The sequence below is a fragment of the Amblyomma americanum genome, chromosome 2, assembly GCF_052857255.1.
Source record: "Amblyomma americanum isolate KBUSLIRL-KWMA chromosome 2, ASM5285725v1, whole genome shotgun sequence".
Lineage (NCBI taxonomy): Eukaryota > Metazoa > Arthropoda > Arachnida > Ixodida > Ixodidae > Amblyomma > Amblyomma americanum.
The window spans coordinates 100,412,493-100,435,883 of NC_135498.1; the positions used below are offsets into that span (position 1 = coordinate 100,412,493).

The 23,391-nt window shown below is 47.8% G+C and overlaps 1 protein-coding gene across 1 annotated transcript; it reads right to left on the reverse strand.

The window, feature by feature from the left end:
• Positions 1 to 5,292: 5,292 nt before the first annotated feature.
• On the reverse strand, positions 5,293 to 10,507 carry LOC144119937 (solute carrier family 22 member 7-like). Its single transcript, XM_077652438.1, has 2 exons — positions 9,290 to 10,507; positions 5,293 to 5,993 (listed from the first exon to the last, which is right to left on the reverse strand). Exons 1-2 carry the CDS (start codon positions 10,437 to 10,439, stop codon positions 5,293 to 5,295), a joined length of 1,851 nt encoding a protein of 616 aa, XP_077508564.1. The 5' UTR covers positions 10,440 to 10,507.
• Positions 10,508 to 23,391: the final 12,884 nt, after the last annotated feature.

The following is a 23,391-nucleotide window of genomic DNA, read 5'->3' on the forward strand; positions in this document are numbered from 1 at the left end:
GCTATTTTAAACAGGTATAGACTGCGCAGTGCTTGGCTTTCTTGTAGCTTGAAGGTTTTCTTTTTTCTCCTATAGTGCTGGCCAGTGTTTGAGTATCTCTGATGATGCCCCAGTGCATAATCCTGCAGCTGTTCCAGCGAGCCTACAGTGGGATACAGCCCTGCAAAAGTTTAACACTTACCTGCTGCTCAATTCTATTGCTGGAAGGCCTAGTACTGCCGCAAGAGGGAGCCCTAGAATGGATGCTTAGCGTTATTTCAAAATAGTAACACTTTTTGTTAATCAATATTGTTTACGTAACTCACCTCTTACTATAAAACACTATGAATGGGTTGCCACCACATCTGCCATGCTTGATACGCTAGCTTGCTTTAGCAGATATTTGGCCATGCGCAGGTACTTATTTACCAGGGTATAGCTTTAGCGAGAGTTCAGGTTAAATTGACAGCATTCCTATCGATCTGCTGTGCTCACTGATGTGCGCAACACCTGCATAAAGGAAATGTACCTGCCTGCTCAAAATTCCTCATACAAAGCTAAAATTTGAAATCTTTCACGGAACTGCGTTAAGCTGGCGCTCCTAGTGATACTACACCCTGGCTTTCTCAACTTTGGAAGTTCCTTTCACAGTCAAAGCTCCTTGATACACACAAACAGTCTCTGCTTAATCGTACATAATTTTTGCCAATTATTACCACTCTTTTTCATTTTGTTCCACCTTCTACTTTATCTTATTTAGCTGTATTTGTTGCTTCTTCGAAGTTACCTTCATTCAATTAGCACAAGTGTCACCTTTCTGGTGTCCTTGTCCTTCAAATATGAGCCCACTGTACCTTGTCCAACCCTCAAGTCTTCATTACTTGCACGTATTTGCTTGGTGTGAAGTGCGCTCAGGTTGTTGTTCTGTGTTGCTTGTACAAAACTACATTATTGTACTGCTGATCAGGGAAACATTTGTTTGCTTTTCCTTTCAAACAAAGGTGTGCAAATGGGAGAAAAACAACATAATGGGAGAGGGCTTGGTCATATTAAACTGGTTCGTCTGGATAACATGGATATTGAGGAAGTGCTGACATGATAATAATCAATGTTTTGCAGAAAGCAAGGCATGTGGGATTTATGCACTTCTCAGGAATTTCCAAAAGTCCATGCAACTGAGGAAGTCCATTGTACAACGATGTCTTTCATTGTACCAGCATATGCTTGGCACAAACTCGCTCGGCTAGGGGTCATTCCTTACGCATAGGAGCTAATGCCGGTATAGCTGTTCTGTCATTTTACTCTTGGGTATAAAAATGTGTGTGTTCATTCATATTGATTACAGAGCAGTGAGATATTTTATCACAGGTACAAACCCTGTTATGTGGTGTGAATTTCGGCAGTCGTATTGCTGAAGGCAGCATTTCATGAATATGTTGTAAGTGGAGCGAGGACAGCCCAAAGTATGTATATGTATATGTATACAAATTGCGCATTTGTCCGAAATATCAGATCTAATAATTCAGCCTAATGTACATATAATTTTTTTTTATTTACCTCCAGTTCATTGTTCTGCTTTGCATCTTGATGTGAAATAAATAACTGTACACCTTGTTACCCTCAGTGGGCACAGTTCATTTCTGAAACTGATTTATTCCAGGTAGCAAAGCCCACAGTATTGCTGTGAGGGGAAAGCATTTCTCATTTCTCCTACGACACAGCTTGGCAGAACTCTGCGATTCCTCCTCACAAGGCGACGCCAAATCCAGCGCACAAACTGTCGTTACGCCGCGTACTGTAACGACTGCAAAAAATGATGATGCCAAAAACACAAAAAAAAATGTTAGTTACAGAACCCTGACTCAGTTTTTCCATTAGTTGTTCAATATCAGTGGCAAGTGCCAGCAATTGAGGTGCCAGGCGAGGTCTATAGACAGAATAAGAGAGTACGTAGCGATATTATGTAGGAAGCTATATTTTCACTGCTTTCAGCCATGCTGTCAGGATTTTCAGAATTTCAACCACTGTCCTCAAACTTTACAACTTTGTTCATACGAAGGTGGCTGCATTCAAACTGTATAGCTGCAAGCGAAATGTTGGCGTAGTTAGGTTTGAAGATCAAGACAAATGTGGAGTTTAATGCAAGAAACACAAATGTCAACATTGAAACTGATACAGGAGTGGAGCATGATAAAATCGCAAGTGCTTCGCATCAAACAAGAAACATCCAGTTACTTGTGGATCTCTGGTGCGTTGACGAGGGCCGGTCTGTCTTCCAGTAGTGCCAAATATGCAAGTTGCCGTGCGTAGCTGTTAAGCCACCCCTGTACAAACGTGTTGCTGCTGGTGGTGCACAGCGCATACTCGGGCGGGGATGTGGGCAGCTACTTCAGGGATTTCAAGGCAGCGCAGACTCGAGCACGGTGTCCATGGCGCTACAGCGGCCACATTCACACCGAGGATAAACGTCGTTGTTATTATTATTACTACTACTACTACTATTGGAGCACGCAAAACTGCACTTACAAGCCGTCGCATACGCAGCCGAAGGCAATTTCGGAAAGACCGCTTTGTGCATGCATTGGCCGCGTTTTTCGAGTTCTCGCATTAGTGCACGTTCGCCACGAACCATGCGACAAGCGCAAGATCGTGTGTTTCACGGTGCAGGAACGAAAATATAAAAGAAACGCGTAGAGGTGTGCGAATGGATTGCGGGAGCGGCAAAATTATGCCCCTCAATCTCGTAAAGTCAACGCCACTATACATGTACCTGGGAAAACACGTGAAAACAGTTAAGGGTAGAAATGAAATCCAAATGGTGTAATGGGTGCTCGAGACAAAATATATAACATCACTTACGCAAACAGCAAAGACCGAGCTACAACATGCGGGGATGCACGTGTTAGTGGCCTCGTTTAAATTTTCTCCGCGATATGTTTGACTGGTAGTGAATGACATATTGGCAAAGAGATCGGGCACTGCAGTTTGGCGAAAACAAAACAATAACCCTTAGATGAGCAGCAAAATAACACGACAGAAACACTGCTTGCCAGTTGACATTGCCTACACGCTTGGCGTCCGCTGGCGCAACCTGAACTTCGTCGAGCTTGACGTCTGCCTCCTCTTCGGAATCGCTGGCCAGCGGGTCTAGAATAAAGTTGTTCTCGTTGCCTCAAATACGATGGCACATACCCATGGTGGGTGATTGGCCAGGGTTTGGTGCAGATCCAAACAAGATAAAACTCATCCATGTTTATCTCAAGCGGTGAAAGAATGTTGTTGTTGTTGTTAGCCTATCAAAAGAATGAAGTGGTTGTCGGGGTTCGCAAACGCGGCGTCTTCTTCATCGTCTGTGTCGTCCTCCGATGCCTCATAATCAGTGTCCTCGCCAAAATAAAATTATTCGCCTTCTCACTCGGAGCTATTCGCCATTAATTTGCGACTTGCCCTGCACCCGTCTGTCCGTCGTCTCCGTGTTTACGCGCACCACGTGCGTGTCAAGCAGACGACGTGCCCAATCGACGTCACGGTTTTCCGGGCCCACGTGACAGCGCATGGTCTGGTTTTGGGCGTCGCGTAGAAACCTGGCAACTACGAACCGAAACCGAAACTGATGGGTACAAATCGTACGATTATTAATTATATAATACGATATCGTCCTTGTAACATTGTGTACCATGCTTACAGAATCGCTGTGCATTATTTTCTACCGAGAGGTGCAACACAAAGATGTGGTCTCTCTACCCCTTGAAGAGACCCGTTTGCTGTGCGATGTCAGTGCACACTATAGGGGAACCCCAGGTAGCCAAATAATCTGGAGCCCTTCACTGCAGCGCCTATAATAGCCTGAGTTGTTTCGGGACATTAAACACCACAAACGAAATAAGGCCACTTAGTTCTTTAGTGTTATTCGACTAGTACAACTCAAGAACGAAGCTGCAAACGCTACTCAAAAGGCGGCCATTCAGCCAATGGCGTAAGTCGGACGACGCCATTGGCTGGAGCCCGTCCTTAGAGGAGAGTCTGTGGCTTCGTTCTCGACATAGCTCTAGAGTTACTATAAGCAAAGTGTAACTGGCAACCGGCCCCATTCAGAGGGTATGGCTTAATATCAGGGTAACGCCGGTGAAAGGACTTCAGTTAGGGACCTCTAATTCGGAACACTCTGAAATAGGAGAGTATTGTTGTTGTTGTTGTTAGCCTATCAAAAAATGGCACATACCCACACTGGGGGATCGGCCAAGAATCGGGTGGCTATTCAACTGAACTCAGTTAACAAAAAGGAAAAGCACATGGGAGCATAACACCGGTGAATTTTTCGTCAAGAACAGAAAAGGGATGAGTGTTTTGATTTTAAAATTTTAAGAATAATAATAAAGAGAGTGATTAAATAATAATGATTTAGTCAAAATGTAATAATTGATAGAAAAGAAAAGGTTGAAACACTTAGCAAGGCAGTCGGTTAGATTCTATCAGGAAATTTTGAACAGCGGTGCAAACAGATCTGTGGCTGAACCCAAATGTGGTGGCGCCAAATGATAGCAAGAGCGGGCTGCTCTTGCTTTAGTTGCTTTAGTTTTCTTTAAGAGGGTTTAACGTGCTAGAGCGACTCGGCCTATGAGAAACGGTTGCACCTTGTCGCCCCTACCGTGGTATATATATATAGAGAATAGACGAGGAGAGCATAGTTGCGGGTTTTATTTAGCTTATTGACAAACTAATGCCACAGCTACACCAGGCTTTGCCGTAGGCTATATAAATAATGAATTAGTAATTAAAAAATGTGCTCTCCCCACCACGCACTCCGGATCTCTAGCGCAAGACTGGCGGGAAGTTGGACAGTTTCGGCATACGGTGCACTGTGCCCATCACTCAGTTACTCGCATGTGATCTGTCCGCCGCTGGCGGACACAGTCGAATTTCGTTACGTGCTAGAACATGTGTTGCAGAATTTCTTGAACCACATCAGAGCACGAAAATCGCTGAACGCTTCCAGTTTCCAGAGTTCTTGTGAATTGAGCGCTTTGTGGGCTACGGATCAATAAAATATTTTCCGACGATTCATTAGCAGCGTCCGGTCGCGTCCCTTGCGCAATTGTACCCATATCCTGGGTACAAAACAATTTATATACTCTCTTAATGAGCACAGAGTCTAGAGAGAAAATGATCTCCAAGGAAACAGTCGATGATTAAACAAAATAAAGCGAAAGGATTGCATATGCGCTCCAGAAACATAAATATGATAACTGCCGCCCCCTCTCCCCCTCCTACCCCACCCCAAATCACCGCTCATTTTGTTCTTCACTTGCAGCCCTATTTGGCTGCTCTCCGAATGTCGGATTGTCCGCTCTTGGATCGCTTAAGCTTGCTGCCTCTTCGAGCGACCCTCAGGGGAGACTGCAAATGCCACTTTTCGGCCGCGAAGTTGCGCATCGTGTTGGCCAGCTCTAGCTCCGTCGTCACCGGCAGCGTCAGCGCCATCACTCCGAAGAAGAGGAACAGCGCGGCCACCACGGCGTACACCAAGCTCTTGATGTCGGCCGACTGAATCTCGTTGAGGAGGGGCGCTATGACGCAGCCCACGCACCCGCACGTGTAGCTGAAGGAGAGCCCCGCCCCGCGAACCAACATCGGGTACAGCTCGGCCGTCAGGATGAACAGGGTGACGGCGCAGAGGTCGAACAGCACCATCCACACCACGACCAAGGCCGCCAGGACGTAGCCGGGAGCGCGAACCGAGTGCCCAATGGCCAGCGCTGCGTTCACGACCGCCATGATGATCAAGTTGAGGCTGAGCGTCCTGCGCCGCCCGGCGTCGGTGATGATGATCACGTTCACGATGATCGCGGGTAGCCTGAGCAGGACCAGCGCGATCTGTGTGCCGTGGCTGGAGCGCATGACTTGGCCCGTTAGGAGTTTGTAGTAGACGGTGAACCCGACGAGCCAGCACCCGAAGGCGACCAAGGACCGGTGGCGCAGGGACTGGTTCCGCACAAGTTCGGTGCCGTGCACGTCTGCGATTAACATGCACATGTTAAGAAATTACCGAATGACGTTCGAAGCAATACTTTTTGGTGTCTGCAGACAGGTTTCCAGGATCTCGAGGCTTCGAAAGTGTTTACACACCTTCGGTACTCTGTACTCATGAGACGAGAATACAATTTCCATCAAACTGCCTTGCCTGGAGTTTTTTTACTCGTCGCTTGACTTCCATTTGATCGCCATGGCCTTTTTGGGCTTCCAATCGAAAAAAGGCTCGAAAGTTCTGAGGGGGCCCGTACAAATCGTTGTAATGGGCTTGAAGCTTTACAGGGAGCAGTTTTTTTTGAAGGGTTGTAATGACACTTACAGTCTGGGACTAACTTGTAATTCCTCACCCCGCTAGTAAATTAGTGCAGAGAGAGACTCGAATCGATGTGGTCGACATATCGAGTATGTACGGACTGCCGGCCCCAGCTATAGTCCTTATGAGTAGCTCAGTAAAAAAAAAAAGGGGGGGGGGGGGGAGGCGGATCCAAGGAAAGGCGAGGTGGTTCCTGTTCTTTGGCTGCTGTTCAGTGGAACAAGAAAATTGTCTTTGGGTAAGTGAATGCGTTGGTGCGTAGGTCAGAGACTTCACCCGCTTCAATTCTAGGACATGGTTTATGTAAAGCTTGGTGTGGCAGTGCTAGTTGGCTTCACAGGCAGGCAAAGATTTTCGCTACAATAAACTGAACCAATCATGTTTCAACAAAAATCATTGAGACATGTCCGATGTTGGTGACAGCGATTTAGTTAGATATCACATACAACGAAAAAAACAACACGGCATATTCCCCATAAAGGAAGTACTCCTGCCAATGGCATCGAACGATTTTCATGATGTTGTGGTTAATAAGTGTTTAAATCACTGTAATGGTAGCCCAAATGGGATCAACCAGGCATTACCTGAGCATGACAGGGGATTAGCCACAGATTATTACCGTGATCCTATAAAAATCGAAAGGCGCCATGGGCTGTGGGCTCTCCTTTGGGGGGAATTTGCCGTTTCGTTCTTGAGATGTTCTAAGTAACAAATGGGTGCACGTCCCTGGTTGCTTGCGACTCTGCTGCTTGTATGCGTGGTGGTGTCGCCTGAAGATAATACTCGCGTTTGGTTAAAAAAAGAAGTCATCCGTGGCAATGCGGATCATCACCGCCAGTTTTTCTTCCTTCTTCTCTTTCAGTTGTAGCATTTGCCGTGAATTACTTTTTAACTATTGCGCCTGCGTTGTAGGTAGCTTAAGGGAAGCCACCAACTATATGCACAGGGTGGTCGTCACGTGATCGGACGGGCTGTGTGAGCGGGGTGGTCACGGGGGACTGAACCGCGAGGTGCTGTGGTCACACTCGGACGTACAGATGCTGTGGACTGCCTCGCCAGCTGCCACGTTTACGACAGACACCCGCACACTAAAAGTTAAGGCTGTAAACAGAACGTGTGGCAGGCTACATTGCGATGTGCGGTCTTTGTCAAACGCTTACTGCTCAAGGAAGCTTGCTTCTGGGCCACGCCGCGTAGCTTGTTATGCATTCAGAGCGTTCGAAATCTTGTAGCTAAGGGGAACTCTAATTCTCCCCTCTCCAAAGGTTAGGACTAGCACGGATGCTGCCGGAGTTCGAAGCTTAGAAGCAAACCCCTCCGGGCTCTACATTTTAAAAAGGTTGTACACGCTCGCCGAGAAGCTTGTATCTAGTCGTAAAGGACAGAAAGTCGTTTCGATGCCACCCACAAGTATGAATGACTAACGAAAGCTTTCGGTCGAGCCATTTCATCGTGTGGTCTTTTTATCGCTATCTGTTGTTTTGTGAAGCTCCAGTTTCGTAGGCTGTCTAAATTCTTCCCGTGCGCATCAGCGTGCGCCGGTTTGTAACGTTGAGTCCCATAAAACAATATTTCTATTCCTTAATCAGACGCCTTGTTATTAAAGGACTCTGCTCTATGATGTCCGGTGACCCCAGGGTTCCGTTGAACCATATGATCAAGCGTCGCTTCAGATCACCGTTGTCGCGGGAAATCATGCTTTATCCCGTCACCAAATCTGAATTGCGTAGGGCAGACGCATACGGATTCACGAGATAGTTGATACATAACGGTTATGTAAACGGGTGCACAAAAAATTCACACGGACACCTCATTAGCTAGAGTGTTGGCAGAGTGATAGCATTATAAGCTGTTAATGCCTTTACCAAATATGATGTCACGTGTGGTCTCGTGACGTCACTTCTCCTAAGCCATTAGGAATTATCCATTTTGATGATGTCCCTTCTTTGTAGCCATTGGGCACATTTATGGCCGACGGCACGTTTTTTTCTCCGATGAGGCTTTTAGTTCTACCGCATTAACACGAGCCATACATCTAATTCCAGCTCACACAATGACATGACTCGAAGTTGTTTGTCACAAAGCGCCCGCAGTAGCTCATGGGTTATGGCGCTCGGCTGCTGACCTAATAGACGTGGGTTCGATCCCGGCCGCGGTGCTCGAATTTCGATGGAGGCGAAATGCTAGAGAATCGTGTAATGTGCGATGCCAGCGCACTTCAAACAAGCCTAGGAGGTCAAAAATTTCCGGAGCCCTTCACTACGGCGTCCTTCATAGCCTAAGTTCGTTTGGGACATTAAACACGCATAAACTAGTCGACTGTCACAACCAAGCATGTAATTGGAAATAGCTGATGCGTGAACGCTTGGCGTGTTATCGTTTCGTAATGCTCGGTTTCCTATTTCTGCGCCATTTTTCGAATAAAAGTGATATCGCCTTGCATTTTGTTACGATTTGTAGGAATGCAATATCATCGGAAAATTTGAAGGGAAATCTAGAGCTCTACAGATGTATATGACGCGATAGCGTTAGCGAATTATTGCCCATATATGTGGAATTAGTCGTTCACAACTTTACATTCATAGGTCCCTGGGAGCCACCACATCGCTTCGTCCGCAGTGTGGTTAAGGGATGAACCACTGCCCTGCGATGGGAGGGGCTGCCACCGGTGGGGCTTGTGCGACCCAAGTTGTTCTTCAGCTACAACATCTCGCGATCAAGCATTCATTTAACGGTCACCTTCCCCAGTGGTCAGTTTGCTCACAGTCCGGTGGGCGGGCTGTAATGACGCCACAAAGTCGCGTGACCTACGTGACCCACATAAGTTGCTTCTCTGGCGGGAGGCCACCTGGGCCACCCTACGCCTGCGCCCACAACGCCGACATCGGATTTTCTGGGTAACGGGGCCATTACCGCTATCACGTTGTTATAACTGACTTCCGTGTTTTAGAAGGCAAAGACGAGCACCTTGAGGCCCCGAGAAAATGTCAGAGCTGCCGGGGTCCTGCTGCTGTTCCTGCTGCCGTTTGAGCTCGACCCTCAGCGCAGACAGGCGATGCTTGAAAGCGTCCGGGTCGGCGTTGTTGACGCGTGCCGCCCACGACCGCACGTCCTCTGCGCGTCGCATCTTCAGTACAGCCAGGAGCCAGCACGGCGACTCCTCCATCAGGTACACTCCAAGAACCAGGCCGCAGGTTGGCACCATGGACACAATCTGGACGGCCTTCCAGTCGGTGACCATGCCTAGCACGACAGCTTGATAGACGAAGGCCAGAAGCGCGCCGCCGGCTACGGCGCAGCTACAAAAGAGGGCCCGATGCTGCGTGTCGGTCACCTCGAACAGCACCACGATGGACGTGATGACGACGCCGGCGGTTGAGGCGGATAGGAGGGCGCGGAGAGCGGCGAAGGCGATTAGTGTCTTGGCGAAGGCCACTCTTATGCCGGCGAACATGAGCAGGAACATGCAGATGCACAGCACGGGGCGCTTCCCCATCCTGTCAGCAGTGATTCCTGAAAAGGGCAAAGCAATCACTCCTCCCAACATGTAGGCAGCTATCAGGGCCGTCATGATCCAATCACGCTCACAGACGATGTTCCACTCTCTGATGATCGAGGCTGCCTCTACCTCGAAGTCCCAACCGGCGTCGCAGGGAATCGTACTCCTTTCTTCAACGCCGTCTTCTTCCTCGGAAGGGAGCGGCGGCTCGTACCGAAGACACTTGTGGCGAGTCACGCCGTCAGCCTCGAGTGGCACGCTGGTGTTCCTCCATATCTCAGCTGGCACATGGGCGTACTCTGCTGGCGGCCGGCACCAGTGGTCCGCGGGGCGCGCCAGGCTGTTGATCGCAGCTAGTTGCAGCACCGTAGTGAAGAAGGCCAGCGTGGTGCAGAGCAGGATGGGCCTCTGGAACCAGCCGTGGCCGAAAATGAGGATGTGGTCCAGTGGCGACGTGAGCACGGTAGAGGTGGCTGCTGTGACGGGGGCGGAGACCGTGTTGCCAGCCTCCTGCGGAGCTTCGGGGTTCTGCTGTGGCAACGGCGGAGGTGCGGAAGGACGGTGGCCGGACCGCCGACTTTTCTTCGTCGAGTGAGTCTCCCTTTCAACGTTGGCCATATCTGCAGTGACGGCAGCGGCGGTGTGCGACGTCTGTGGCCGGTGAATAGGAACCAATTGCAATTATGGCGGCGCCTCCGTTGGGAACGGCCTTGCTCGTGAGCGGGCGCCGTTTCTTCTTCTTTCTTCGCTCGAGGCTTTGTATGCGCAATAATGTCTTCTGAGCGGTATCTGAAGGCGTGAACAAACTTCACTTGCCGGCACTGACATCGATAGCGTGAGACATAAAATGCGAACCTAGCTAAAAATAGACTGTAAAATAAAACCAGACAAGAAAAAAAAAGATTGCATAAACCGGAATTTTTTTTTCTCAAGCTGCGCAACTTTGAAATTCGTAGGTATTTCTACGGCGCTTATCAACACACACAACGCGTGGACAAAGGTACCAATTTCAACCAACAATAAAAGGCGCTACACGCGTGATCAGCAGCAAGTGACAGCCGGGATTTGAAAGCGTATCGCGCGTACGCCGAATTAACCGGCCCACGTAGCTCCGGCGTCGATCGTGTGCCCACTCTAGAACAGTTTAATTCCTTTACGGTCGCCGTCACCGCAGAAAAAGTCAGCGCGCGCAGACGCAATCAAGAAATCACACGCGCGATAATCAGAAATTTTGGACGAACGCCTCTTTCAATGGGAAATAAATTATCAACGCAATTTTTTTTCGTACATCGTATGACTCCACTATATCAATCAATATATTCCGCAGATCTCGCTAGGGCAGTCTTGCATTTTTTCCTTTAATATTTTTGCTTTTCCTCGAACGTCCGCGGCAGGACGTTTGTTCCAAAGAAAACGTGGCAAACAGAGAGGGAGACCTGTTCAGGTCTTGAACTGCGTTGAGGTATTACAGAGTCGCTGTGCATGAACGGGTTCTTCTTTTGGTGAGCTTCTGGTTCTGTCATTTAAGTGTTGTTGGAGCTAGAAGCATGGATTTGGAAAGGCTGGCAGTGATGGGCAGCCAGCTGGGACTGACGAACACTGATATCAGAAAATGCGTGGAAGATCAGGAGCGCGAAGAACGGCCGTTTTCCCGGCAAACTGCGGAGGATGAGCGCACGGTTGCGAAGGAGGCGGACGAATTTCGACAGGAAAGATGATTTAGAGACTTATTTTAGACGATTTGAAAGCCTTTCGAAGAATCAGAAATGGCCACAGAGCCGATGGTCTACAGCGCTGGCTACATGCACAAGTGAGAAAGCACTCAGTGATTGCGGGCGGTGGCCACCGGGTGATGCAGCAGATTATTCCAAGCTAAAACCAGCCATTTTGAAGCAATTTCGGTTCATCGCGGACGGCTTTCAGGAATATTTCAACTCTGGACTACCGGAAGGATGGCGAAACTGCACCTCAGTTTTCAGCGCGTCTTCGCCACTAATTTGACCGCTGGATCGAGCCTTCCGGTACCAAGACTGAGTTTCAGGAACTCAGAGAGCTCTTGAATAAGGAAAGGTTCCTACATGGCTTTCATTTCAACATGGCGCTTTACCTGAAGGAAAGGAAGGCGAAGTCGCTGGGAGAGAGGCTGGATCTCGCTGACCAGTTTTGAGAAGCGCAAGGAAGTCTGAATCTCTCCAGATCGAAGAAAGACAACCGAGACGATGCCGGGAGGCCCGAAACTGACGAGAAAAGTGTCAGTCAACGAGCAGTGCCTTATTGTTAATTTGCAACCGCATTGGGCATCAGGCGTCACACTGCCGTACCCACACCAGTAACAATCACAACCTTACTTGCTTCAAGTGTGGGCGAAGGGGGCACAAGGCACATGCGTGCCGCTCAGCGGTAAATGATAGGCTACAGGCAATGTCCGTGTACTCACTCGCCAAGAGCGCAAATGAGGAGAGCATTCGTGATGGCTACCTGGAGCTCAAAAATGGAAACAGAATTCCCGTTGTGAACGCAGTCATGATGACGCGACCAATGTTTCTCGCCGAAGGACTCCCGGTGGCGGTCGGAACATTGGAGGGCAAGGGAATGTCGGTATTACGGGATACCGGATGCAATACGGCGATCGTGAGAAGAGAGCTAATCCACGATGGCCAGATCACAAGCGAGAAGAGGCCCGTTTATTTAGTTACTCGAACAGCTAAGATGCTGCCTGAGGCTCGGGTTGAGATCGATACGCCGCATTTTTTGGCGGATTATCACGGCACTCTGCATGAGAGAGGCTCACGGCGTGAAGACGCTCTGCTCACGGCGTGAAGACGCTTGGCTACATTTGTTTGCTTCACTACTCTACGAACAGCGGGAAAGCCGGGAACGCGTGCGTCATTATGTGTCTTCGCCAGTGACTGCCAGAAACGGAAAGTGCTGCTGTTGGGGAACAAGTGGCAAACGCCGAAGGAACGCGCCCAGGCGCAGAAGTGTTTCCACTCTCACAGTTCTCGTCACCGTCTGGAGCACAGTTCGGCCGCGTCAGCAAATCTCATGAAGAATGAAGAAAGGCCGACGATTCATTCTGGTGTGCGAACGCGTGGTTCGTCCACTGGATGGTGAGGGGACGCAGTGTCCGGGAGTGAGCTGAGCGACCTCAATAAACCATGGTACTTTTATTTTTTTGTTCGGGCGACTCAATTTCTGAGTGTTTTACATTTCGTTGCGCTTTTCTCAGTCAATCGCTCAATTTCCTTTCCTTAACTTTCCGGTTTCTACTATAGTGTCAGGTTCAACATGACTGCCGGTTAAACCCTTGCCAACTATAAGTACATTTCGGCACGGTGAAGTTTTCGCGTAGTTGTGCTCTGCCATAACTACGCTCGTGGAAACCTGAGTTTGAAGCTTTTTGACATGAGATGTGTTTAGGAGGTGTCCTGATGGCCACCTACACTTCCAAAGGTATCCTCGTGAGGTTTGTCCACTGTCCGTATTTGGAATGACTTGCTTGACCGCAGCAGCAGGCATGGCCGGTTTGTGCCGTGGGGGCCAGCAGCTGGTGGCTGAGGCCAGACAGATCAGATCACAAGGGAAGAAGCATGCAGAAGAAATCTTGGAAGCTAGACCGCGAAATAGGAAAGAAGTAATCTGACGCTAAAATGGTAGTGCGATAGCGACCCATGCAGTATGCAATAACGGCACATAATGGTGCTCAGCACAACCTTGAGGCGCTTTGTTTTACAGTAAGAGCGATAGCTATATTTACAACTGATACTTGTCGAAGTTCAAGATAGCACGTTGTTGGATGAGTTGTTTGTTCAGAGTTAGCAACGAAACTGCGCAAAAAAGGCTCGGACGAGACAGCGAACCTTGCATCCGGGACTTCGTTGTACCATCTGGTATTTTCTTGGCTGGCGTTGATCGGTGATGTGGTCAAATTATCTGAGTTTTGTAGCATAAGCTACGTTGGCCGAGATTGACCAGTTTCGCGTGCATTCTGTAGAGCCGTGCTGCGCATGCGCGAGGAGCAGTGACGTCTCAAAGGTGAAATAAAAAAACGCTGCGCCGAAGGTGGGAATCGAACCAGGACCTTTGGGGTTTGAGGCAGAGACGCCTCCACTCCGCTATGACGACTCGATTTTTAACCTTGATTAAAAGTGCAAAATAAATAAGCGCGGGCTATCCCACATAATGAAGTTTAATATGGATAGAATCGAGCATGCTCTAAAGAATATAATTGATTTTTTGGGAAAGGAAATGCGCAGTATCTGTCTCATATATCGTTGGACACATGAAACGCGCCGTAAACGAAGGGATAAAGAAACGGGTGAAAGAATAAAGGAAGAAATAGTTGCCGTAGTGGAGGGCTTCGGAATAATTTCTACCACCTGAGGATATTTAACGTGCACTGTCATCGCACAGCACATGGGCTCCTTAGCGTTTTTCTTTCATAAAAACGCAGCCGCCGTGGTTGGGTTGGAACTCTAAAGAACGGAGGTAGTCTAAAAGCGGGGAAGAGGAAACTAGGCATAGGGAAAAACCAGATGTATGGGTTGATAGACAAGGAGGGCAATGCCATTAGCACTATGGATATGATATTTAAAGTAGCCGAAATAGCCGAATGGAGTAGAGCGCATATGGCAGGTTCTCTCAGATCACAAATAGCAGGTTACCAATATCCCTCAAGAGAAAAGGGTACAACAGCTATATCCTACCGGTACCCACCTACGTGGCATAAACGTGGAGGCTAACAAAAAGGGTTGATCTTAAGTTAACGATATCAGAACGAGCCATGAAAGGAAAATGACAGCGGTAACGTTAAGAGACCGAAGCTGGCAGAGTGAGTGAGGGTACAAACGCGGGTTAATGACATCCTGGTCGAAATCAAGATAAAGAATTAAGCTTGGGAAGGGCATGTACTGCGAACGCAAGATAACCGATGGTCCTTAAGGGTAACGCAGTGGATTGCAAGAGAAGGCAAGCGTAGCAGGGGGCGGCAGAAAGTTATATAGGTGGGCGGATGAGATTAGGAAGTTTGCAGGCATAGGGTGGTCGCAGCTGGCAAAGGACAGGGCTACCTGGAGAGGCTTGGGAGAGGCCTTTGCCCTGCAGTCGGTGTTGTCGGGCTGATGATGTGGCGATGATTATGATGATGATGATGATCATGATGATCATGAGTGAATGCGCGCCTTTCATATATTAACTCTTCCGAACCAGATGTCGCCGCGCTTACGCTACGTATATCCTGCCCTAGCAGGGCTAGGCCATCATCATTGTTTTTTATATACGGGGGCAATTGTTTGGCTTGTTTAGATATCGCCTTTATAGGACGCACCCACACTTTTCCGTTGGGGATGTTTTATCGAATTTGAAATGTGCCTTCCCCGTTCACTGCCTGGTCCCTTTCTTCCTTGCGCAGTCTCCTTTTTACGGCTTTCAAGCGTGCGGGCGTGCATGAAAACATGAATGCCCAATGGCGACAGTTGTACAGTATAAGACAGGGGTTAGATTGGGCTAAATAAAAAATAATTGCCCTGCTGGCAATAGTATAAGGCAGATAAAAGCACAGATTACGTCATCATTGCACCCCTCACCAGACACTGTGCGAGGTGGGGGAGCCTGTAAGCAGTCCGAATTTCCTCGCGATCTCAAAAAGGGGCCAAACAAGACTGCATGTTTTAAATAAACTAATTTGACCCCTTTATACTCGTCGAATTACAAAACCTCTTCAGTTCTTTTTTTACGATGGAGGTTCCCACATTGGCGCCCAACATGGGGCATCATATGATAAAACTTCCATGTTGTTGGGGCAGGTTCGTAACCAGCGGGTCGCTCATAGGTGACGCGGGGACTCAAAACGCTTTTTGGTCCAAGGCGGAAAGAAAATACGTGAAACACAGCAAAACTAGAATTTTACACCACCCTGCAGTAGAAGCTCGGAGAGTGCATAAGTGATTGGTAAGCCAGTTTCGCTACGTTGAAGAATCCCGCCCATTTTACATTGCCTTTTAATAGCTGTTCTCCCTCTGTCGGCGCACCACAGGGCGCAGTCGTGACCATCAGACACAGGTAGAACCAACATCTATTCCCGCGCACTGCTCCTGCGATGCGGGCCTCGGCGCTCATCGGCGCCGGCAGATGGCGCTCACCACGATTTGGCAAAGGGAAATTAACATATCAGCGTTAGCTAGGAGCCAGGGAAGGAGGCACAAAAGCATAATGGAAAACATTCCATGAACCGTCACACAAATCAAAATACAGCAGAGAACTTTTAAAATTCCTTATTATGAAAAAGAAATAGAATTTTAGTTAAAAAAACCGGAGGAGGAGCACAAAATAAGTAAAACAGACACTTTAAACTACAGAAGTCGGATACACCACCGCAGTGGCTCAGGAGCAGTGCTTGGCCGTTGACTTAATAGACACAGGTTCGATCCTGGCCGCGGCGGTCGCATTTCGATAGAGACTAAATGTCAATTGGGTAGAGACACCAAATTCCAAGGTTCTACAGAGACTGTCATACGTATTCTTGGTATGTGAGCACCAGAGGAGCCATGTATTAAACTCAAGGGAGGTCTAGAACATATTTTAATCGCATTTTAAAGTTTCTGAAAATACCCACTCTTGGAAGTCCGACCCATCGCTAGTGCATCAACGTGACGTAAGGACGGAGAAGAAAACATATCAGGTATTTGTTACGTCTCTGCAATGTTTTCTGACGTGGGGGAAAGTTTTGCTGTTTTGCGGACTAGCAACCTTGCTCGCGAATCTTCCTTTTTCTAAAGGCTCACGACTGCGGTAACGGGGGCTCACGACCAACGAGTCAACGAATGCTGCTGTAGCGAGCCCGGCAGTCACGCAGCCCTGCTTGCGTTTTACTTTACGGGCACAGTGAGTTTCTAGGCACACCAATCGCCATGCCACCGGTTTCGTGCGTTGTTGACTTTTGCCTCAGCTAGTCCGGCACCGAAGCGGCGTTGCATAAATTTCCTCGGGAGGCTGCGCAGAAACAAGCCTGGATAGATTTTATGCGTGCAGCTGGGCATTCCGAGCAATTATACAGTGTTATATGCACGGTACAATTTGACAACAGCTGTTACGATTGCAGCCCGCATACCTCGCTGGCTTCGGCATTCGAGCAAAACTTTTCCTGAGCCCTGGCGCAATGCCAACGTTATTCTACAACCTCGCAGCAGCGCAGCGTCTTCTCGCGCAGCTATCCGCAGCGTATTCTCGCTGCGGATAGCTGACAGAGCGGACCAAAAGCGCCAAAACGTCAGGTGTGTATCGCATGCTTTCTCAATGATGTGTGTTGGCGTACATGTTCGTGGTGCAGCGTCAGCTCGTGCAAAAATTTTGCGCAGTGCGTCGTCGATGGTGTCAGCGGGCTTCTTGACTCCTGTGAGTACGCGGGCTTAGACGAGACTCCATACTTGTCGTCTTCGGACACAGGTTGGCATTTTTCGATGATCTGGTTTACTTCGGTTTTCTCATGGTGCCGGAGATTGATGTTTTGGTTGGCTCCTTATCTAGATCACAGTCGCCCCGAAAACGTACAAAAAGGTCGCGAAATAAATGGTATAGAAACCTGGTGTGAACGCCGCGACTTTATTAGAGCTTCGTATGAAGATGGCCTCGTTGTTTCTACCTCTGCCCAACCACCGGATTCCGCTATTGCTGTACGCGGAATGCCGCCGCAAGCGATACGGTTAAATAAAATTGACTGCCCTCGAGCCCAAAAATCAAAATTTTTCCTCTCTCCCTCTCTCTCCCAGGAGTATTTTGGAAATACAGGTACCAGGTGATCACAAGGAGCTTAGCACTGCAATACATCCATGCCACAGAGATTGCTCCTGACATTCCAGCCATTGTTACTGAGCTACTGTATGGTTAGTCTCCAGCACTTCTAAGTGGGCGCAATAGGTATGACCGATTGAGAGTAATTGTGATAGAAAGAGTGGTGCCAGAGCTTAGTTTTGAAAGTGCAGTGCCTAAGGGCAAAAGAAATGAGCCAGAAACCCGGACAGCATCTGCATTCTCAGTCTCGTACAGCACAATACAGGGACGCCTTGGAGCGCTGCTGGGAGTGGCTTGGCGTACTATGAAGCATGTTAGTCGTGTAGCGCTACTTTAATTTTGTGCACTTCCTAGACTAATTGTTCACTACCAAAGTACAGAGTTGGACGCTATGTCTGTGCGATGCACTTCAGTATAGAGCTAGGAGGTTTGTGCTCATTGTATTTTAAACACACCAATTGCCGTGCCTGCACTTTTCTTCCTTGTTGACTTCTACCTTAGCTAGACAGGCAGTTAAGCAGCTTTGTAGAACTTTGCAGAAACGAACAACAGTGTTGTTGGAATACCAGCATTAGGTGCTCAATGTGAAATTTAAAATGATGCTGCACAAGACGAGAAATGCAGAGTAAAATTTGGTGTGAGCAATGGTGTTAGAAATCAGGTGAAAACATTGTCACTTAGGGCATTCAGGTTTCAATAAAAACTGCCTTGACCCAAAATCTAAGGAAAGCAATACAAACCTAGTTTGGGGTCAACTCAAAGAGAAGTAAAGAACTTTAAACAGAGGCAGAAAGGAAGGCTGTGGGCTTGCATAGGAAATAGAAAGGAAAATTGTGAGAGAATCATTCCATGATAATTCAGGATGCTAAGCCCTACTGTTTCAAACGGCAATCCCGGCTACAGAAAAAAAACCTATTAAGAAAATATGGGTAATTTAAGAAACCAAATTGTCTATCTTCCTAGAATGTGGCAGTAGTCTGCCATAACTGATGCATGTACAGGCTTCAGAAGTAATGAAAGTAATGTGAAACGTTCATCATTGACATTATCCAGAGTCAGTTGAAAGATTGTCGGCTTAAAATCAGTGCAATGATCTAGTAATACAAGATCAGGATTCAGATTTGGGATAGCTTAAATAATAGCGAGATTTCTACTTGAAATATAAGTTCCACAGATTGGTTGGCTTAGAATAAAAAAATACAAAGCATAGCGGCATTCACTACCACCGTGTTTCAGTGAAGGTCCTCGGAAACCATTGGTTCTTCCACTGTTTCCTTGTACATATCAAATCTTGTGATACATGGGGTTTGAGGCAAGCACTTGACAAATAGCCTGTATGATTGTCTAGCATAAGTTTTTCATGGCCAATATGTATAAATAATGCCTCTTTGTATACTCTGAAGCCTTGCCATTAGTTTCTATGTACAATTTTGTTCCTTTTATTTTGATTTTAGCACTTTCCTATGGGCAAGCAGCACCGCTTCTCACAGTGCCAGAAAAAGCAGCGCCTACAAAATCTGATGCACAGGATCAGTGCACAGCCCCAGTGGCATGAAAGTCTACGCAGGTGGCATTCATGCCTATAACGAAAAGTGTTGGTGTGCAAACAGGGCATGCAACACAGGAAGCTGGTAGGTGTGCAAAGGAGTATTTGTCTCGTTTTTGAAAGATAACAAAGAAACATATTGTAATGCATGCACTGCGATTTTGTGAGTAGTTGGTGTTGTTTATCTCTAATAGCAGCACTAATTATACATTATTTTGCCATTACATGTGATTTTCTAGCGTAACATTCTTTGTGCTCTAGGAAAGAGTACTAATTATATTGTCATTAGCCCAGCTGCTGACCCGAAATCCACAGGTTCGATCTGAGCCTAAGTGGTGGCATTTTTATGTAGGCGAAATGCTAGAGGCCCATGTACTGTGCGATGTCAGTGCACATTAAAAAACACCAGATGGTAGAAATTTTCTGGAGTCCTCCACTACGGCGTTGCTTATAGCCTGATTCGTTTTGGGACGTTAAACACCATAAACCAAACCAGCAAGCACACTAGCGTGAGGTCTTCTTTGGAATCCTTTAACAATTATGTGTATTGTTTGTTGAGCAACACTCTTCTCTGAGAGAAGCGTCAAGGTGGTTTATTGTTGTTGGCAAGCCAGACATAAGCTTCTTTTAAAGTAGCTGTAATCGAGCTTGTTGTTCAGTTGATCATTACCAGGGAGCAGCCTCAGCAATAAAAGTTCAGTGTTTTTCCCAGCAGTTAGAAACCATTGTACTGTGCCTAAAAAAAGAGAAATCATATGTTTCTGTGGTGCAAACTTACCAGTATGCACACCATAGGCTGGCTTCTTTGCACTGAACAGTCTAGGTATACCAATGTAACGCATCTCTGATACTAGACACATGCACTGCTCATCTGTGGTACAACTCTTCCTTTCTGGCCAATTACTTTGACACTGTTTGCAACTGCACATTGCTCTTAATTGTCCTCCTAATTGCAGAATCTCCGACAGACATTAAAGTTGCCGATATTATGCTGCAAGAGGACACAGCTCCGAGGTGTTTGTCGCCAAACTGGGATGGTTTATCTGCAACATTCTAAGAGAATCATAATAACAGCACTTACTAACCAAGTTTGTACACCTCAGCAGCATAATCGTATCAATAAGCATCACCTAGGTACACGTATAAAAGCTCAATAGCATGTAGGTATCTTCGTTAATGGCCAAATTTGCTTCTGTAGAACCTTTGCGTAACATCAACATGCAAATATTTTTGTAGTAGTACGTGATGGTTGTTGTTATTTAGGGTTTATGGTAGTTGTACATTGAGCATATTGTTTCATTATATACATGACAATACTAAACTGACGGCAGGTCTCCCTCTGAACCGTCACCACCTCGGAGGTTGATTGTTTATGAGGACTGCTTGCTGCAACTCACCAATTTCTGCCGGAAGTGCCATCACCCAGCAAAGTCTTCACTGAAGGTGTGTAACTGAGTCTCACCTATCTATTGCAGCGGTTGCAGTAATCTTTTTCAGGTGATCACAGTAATATGCTACATATGCTGTTTGATATCTTCCTGCCATCATTCATTCTTTAATCTTGCCCTGTTTGTTTTTCCAGGCCATCGGCTCTCTTGTTGTGGTGACAGCATGTCCAGATATGCACAGCACTAAATGGTATAGCCAATATCCAACCAACACAGAGGTGGATTGGACATGGCAACGTGCTTCTGGCCGCTGCCCTTTTGTTGACAAGATGCAGCTCAATGCAGTCCCTGCGTCTCGTGGAGAATGCCGGCATCTGCTCCTTTTCAAAGCTCACATACGACAGAATCCAAAAGGACATCTTGTTTCGTGCTGTGTATAAGGTTTGAATGTTTAATTTATAAATGCCTGGATTACCGCTATTGTCAATGTCGACATTATATAATCTTTATTTAAATATGTTTTCAAGCACTGTGTGCTGTAAATTTATTATTTATGCGTGACATCTTTTAGATTCTGCTAATTTTCTTGCTCCCATGAATGTATTATTCAAACCGCTATACCATTCCTTTTGTTCTGGAGTTAGCGTTTTGGCTTGAGTTGTGTTATGTGTACCGTCGTGACCACAATATGCTTTGATTATATAACTTCTTTTACTACATAAAAATTGTATGCAACCTAATAGATATGCATGAGGATGCCTTTTGGCCTACAAAATGCAGCGCAATCCTTCCAGTGTTTCAATGACGTCATTCATCGAGGTTTTCAGTTCGTATTCACACACATCGATAATGTCCTCGTCGTTAGTTACTCTCCCGCTGAGCATCTCCGTCATCTGCGCCTCGTCTTCGAATGTTCTGCCGACTACGGACTCAATCTGAACACTGAAAAATCTGTGTTTGGCGCTTCATCCTTGGCATTCTTCGGACATCTCGTCGACGCCCACAGTATCCAACCTCTTCGTGACAAGGTTAAGGCAGTCGCGGACTTCCCCTACCCAGACTCACTATATCAGCTCCAGCGTTTCCTTGGGCCCGTCAGCCATTACAGACATTTCATTCCTGGACGTGCTGCCGTTGTTCAACCGCTAAAAAGTTTACCTTAGTTGGCCAACCCGAAAGCACCCGCTTTCTCCTGGATTGAGGCTGCAAATGCTGCTTTCATTGCTGTCAAGAAGCGTCTCGCTTTTACCACCCTTCTAGTTCACGTGCCACACAACGCACCCACGAGCGTCACGGTCAGTTTCACGTTCCGCTGTTGGCGACATTCCGCAGCAATTTCTTAACAGTGAGTGGTGCCCTCTCGGTTTTTATGCGTTGCATATTGAGATCACTCAGTTGAGGCCTTGGGCGCGGCCGGGCAGCCACCAAACCACGTGACGTGACGTCACGACAGCCGGAGGAAAAGCTGGGCCCCAACTCGCGCGGTCGCGCGCGGCCGCAGCCACCACCTGACTCCCGCTCCCCGCTAGGGGCGCTGCGCCGGCGCGTGACGTCACGGAGGAAAAGCTGGGCCCCAACTGGCGCGGTCGCGCGCGGCCGCAGCCACCACCTGACTCCCGCTCCTCCCGCTAGGGACGCTGCGCTATGATTGACGTCACGGCATATGTATAAAAGAGCTGCGCTCCTTCGCCGGGACAGTCTTATACCCCTGTCACACGGGCATTTCGAGGGCCCTTGAACCGATAGTCTATCCACTCAAAGGCAATCGAGCGCTGCTACACGGGCAGTTTCAATGGCGATCGAGTCAACGGAGCAGCACGGAACTCCATCGAGATATGCAACGCATTCTTGGCTTAACCAAGCTAAGCCTGGCCATTTTTTCTCGAAGAAGCTCTCATCTTCAGAGCAGCAGTACAGTGCTATCGGCCGCGAGCTGCTCGTGGCATACATCACTGTGAAACACTTCCTTTTCTTCATGAAAGGCCGAAATTTTGTGATCTTCACGGAGCACACCACTCACGAGCGCTTTCTCTTCATTCGAGACCACCTACTCACCCACGGAAACTCGACATTTGGCGTTCCTGTTGGAGTTTTCACCGACATCCGGCACATCAAGGGCGCCCATAACATTTCCACCGATACCCTCAGCCATGTATGTTTCTTGCAAACACCTTTTACCCAGCAGGATGAAGATCTTCAAGCAGTTTGTTCATCATCCTTGCACCTACGCCCTGTACATTGTACTGATCCTGGAGTCGACCTTATTTGCGTCGTGAACCCTGTCACTGGACACACATGCCCTTATATAGGTACCCGTGCTTCTACGCCGCAACCTTTCCAGCGATGTTCACCGCCTTTCTCATCTCAGTATCCGTGCCTCTCAGCGTATTGTTGCGGAGCATTTCGTGTCGCCTGGCCTCAACGCCGACGTTCGCATCTGGGCTCAGGAGTGCCTTGTTGCCCGCCAGCTGTGCAAAATTTATCGTCACACTGTGACCCCTCTATGAAGTTTCTAGCCTCCGGACTCCCATTTTGCAGTTATTCACATCAATCTGGTCGGACCATTACTATCATCACACGGTTACCGTTATATACTCACCGTAATTCACTGTTTTACGCGCTGGCTGGAAGACAGCCTTATACCGGACATCAATGTGGAAACGGTTGCCTCCGCCCTCATTTCCCCGTGGAATGCCCGTTTCGCCGTTTCGGCGTGCCAGGGGAGATCATCACCGACCGAGGCCACCATTTCGAGTCTGCACTTGTCGCCAGTTTACCCAGGTTCTCGGCATCACCCTCCTCAAAACTACCGCTTACCGTCCTCAAGCCAACAGTTCGGTCAAGATGT

What these genes read in the sequence shown, in the direction of transcription:
- LOC144119937 (XM_077652438.1), bottom strand. Translation starts at nt 10,439, where the DNA reads ATGGCCAACGTTGAAAGGGAGACTCACTCGACGAAGAAAAGTCGGCGG. An exon ending in CATTTTCTCGGGGCCTCAAG is followed by an intron (nt 5,994 to 9,289) that starts GTGCTCGTCTTT and finishes TGTTAATCGCAG; the next exon opens with ACGTGCACGGCACCGAACTT.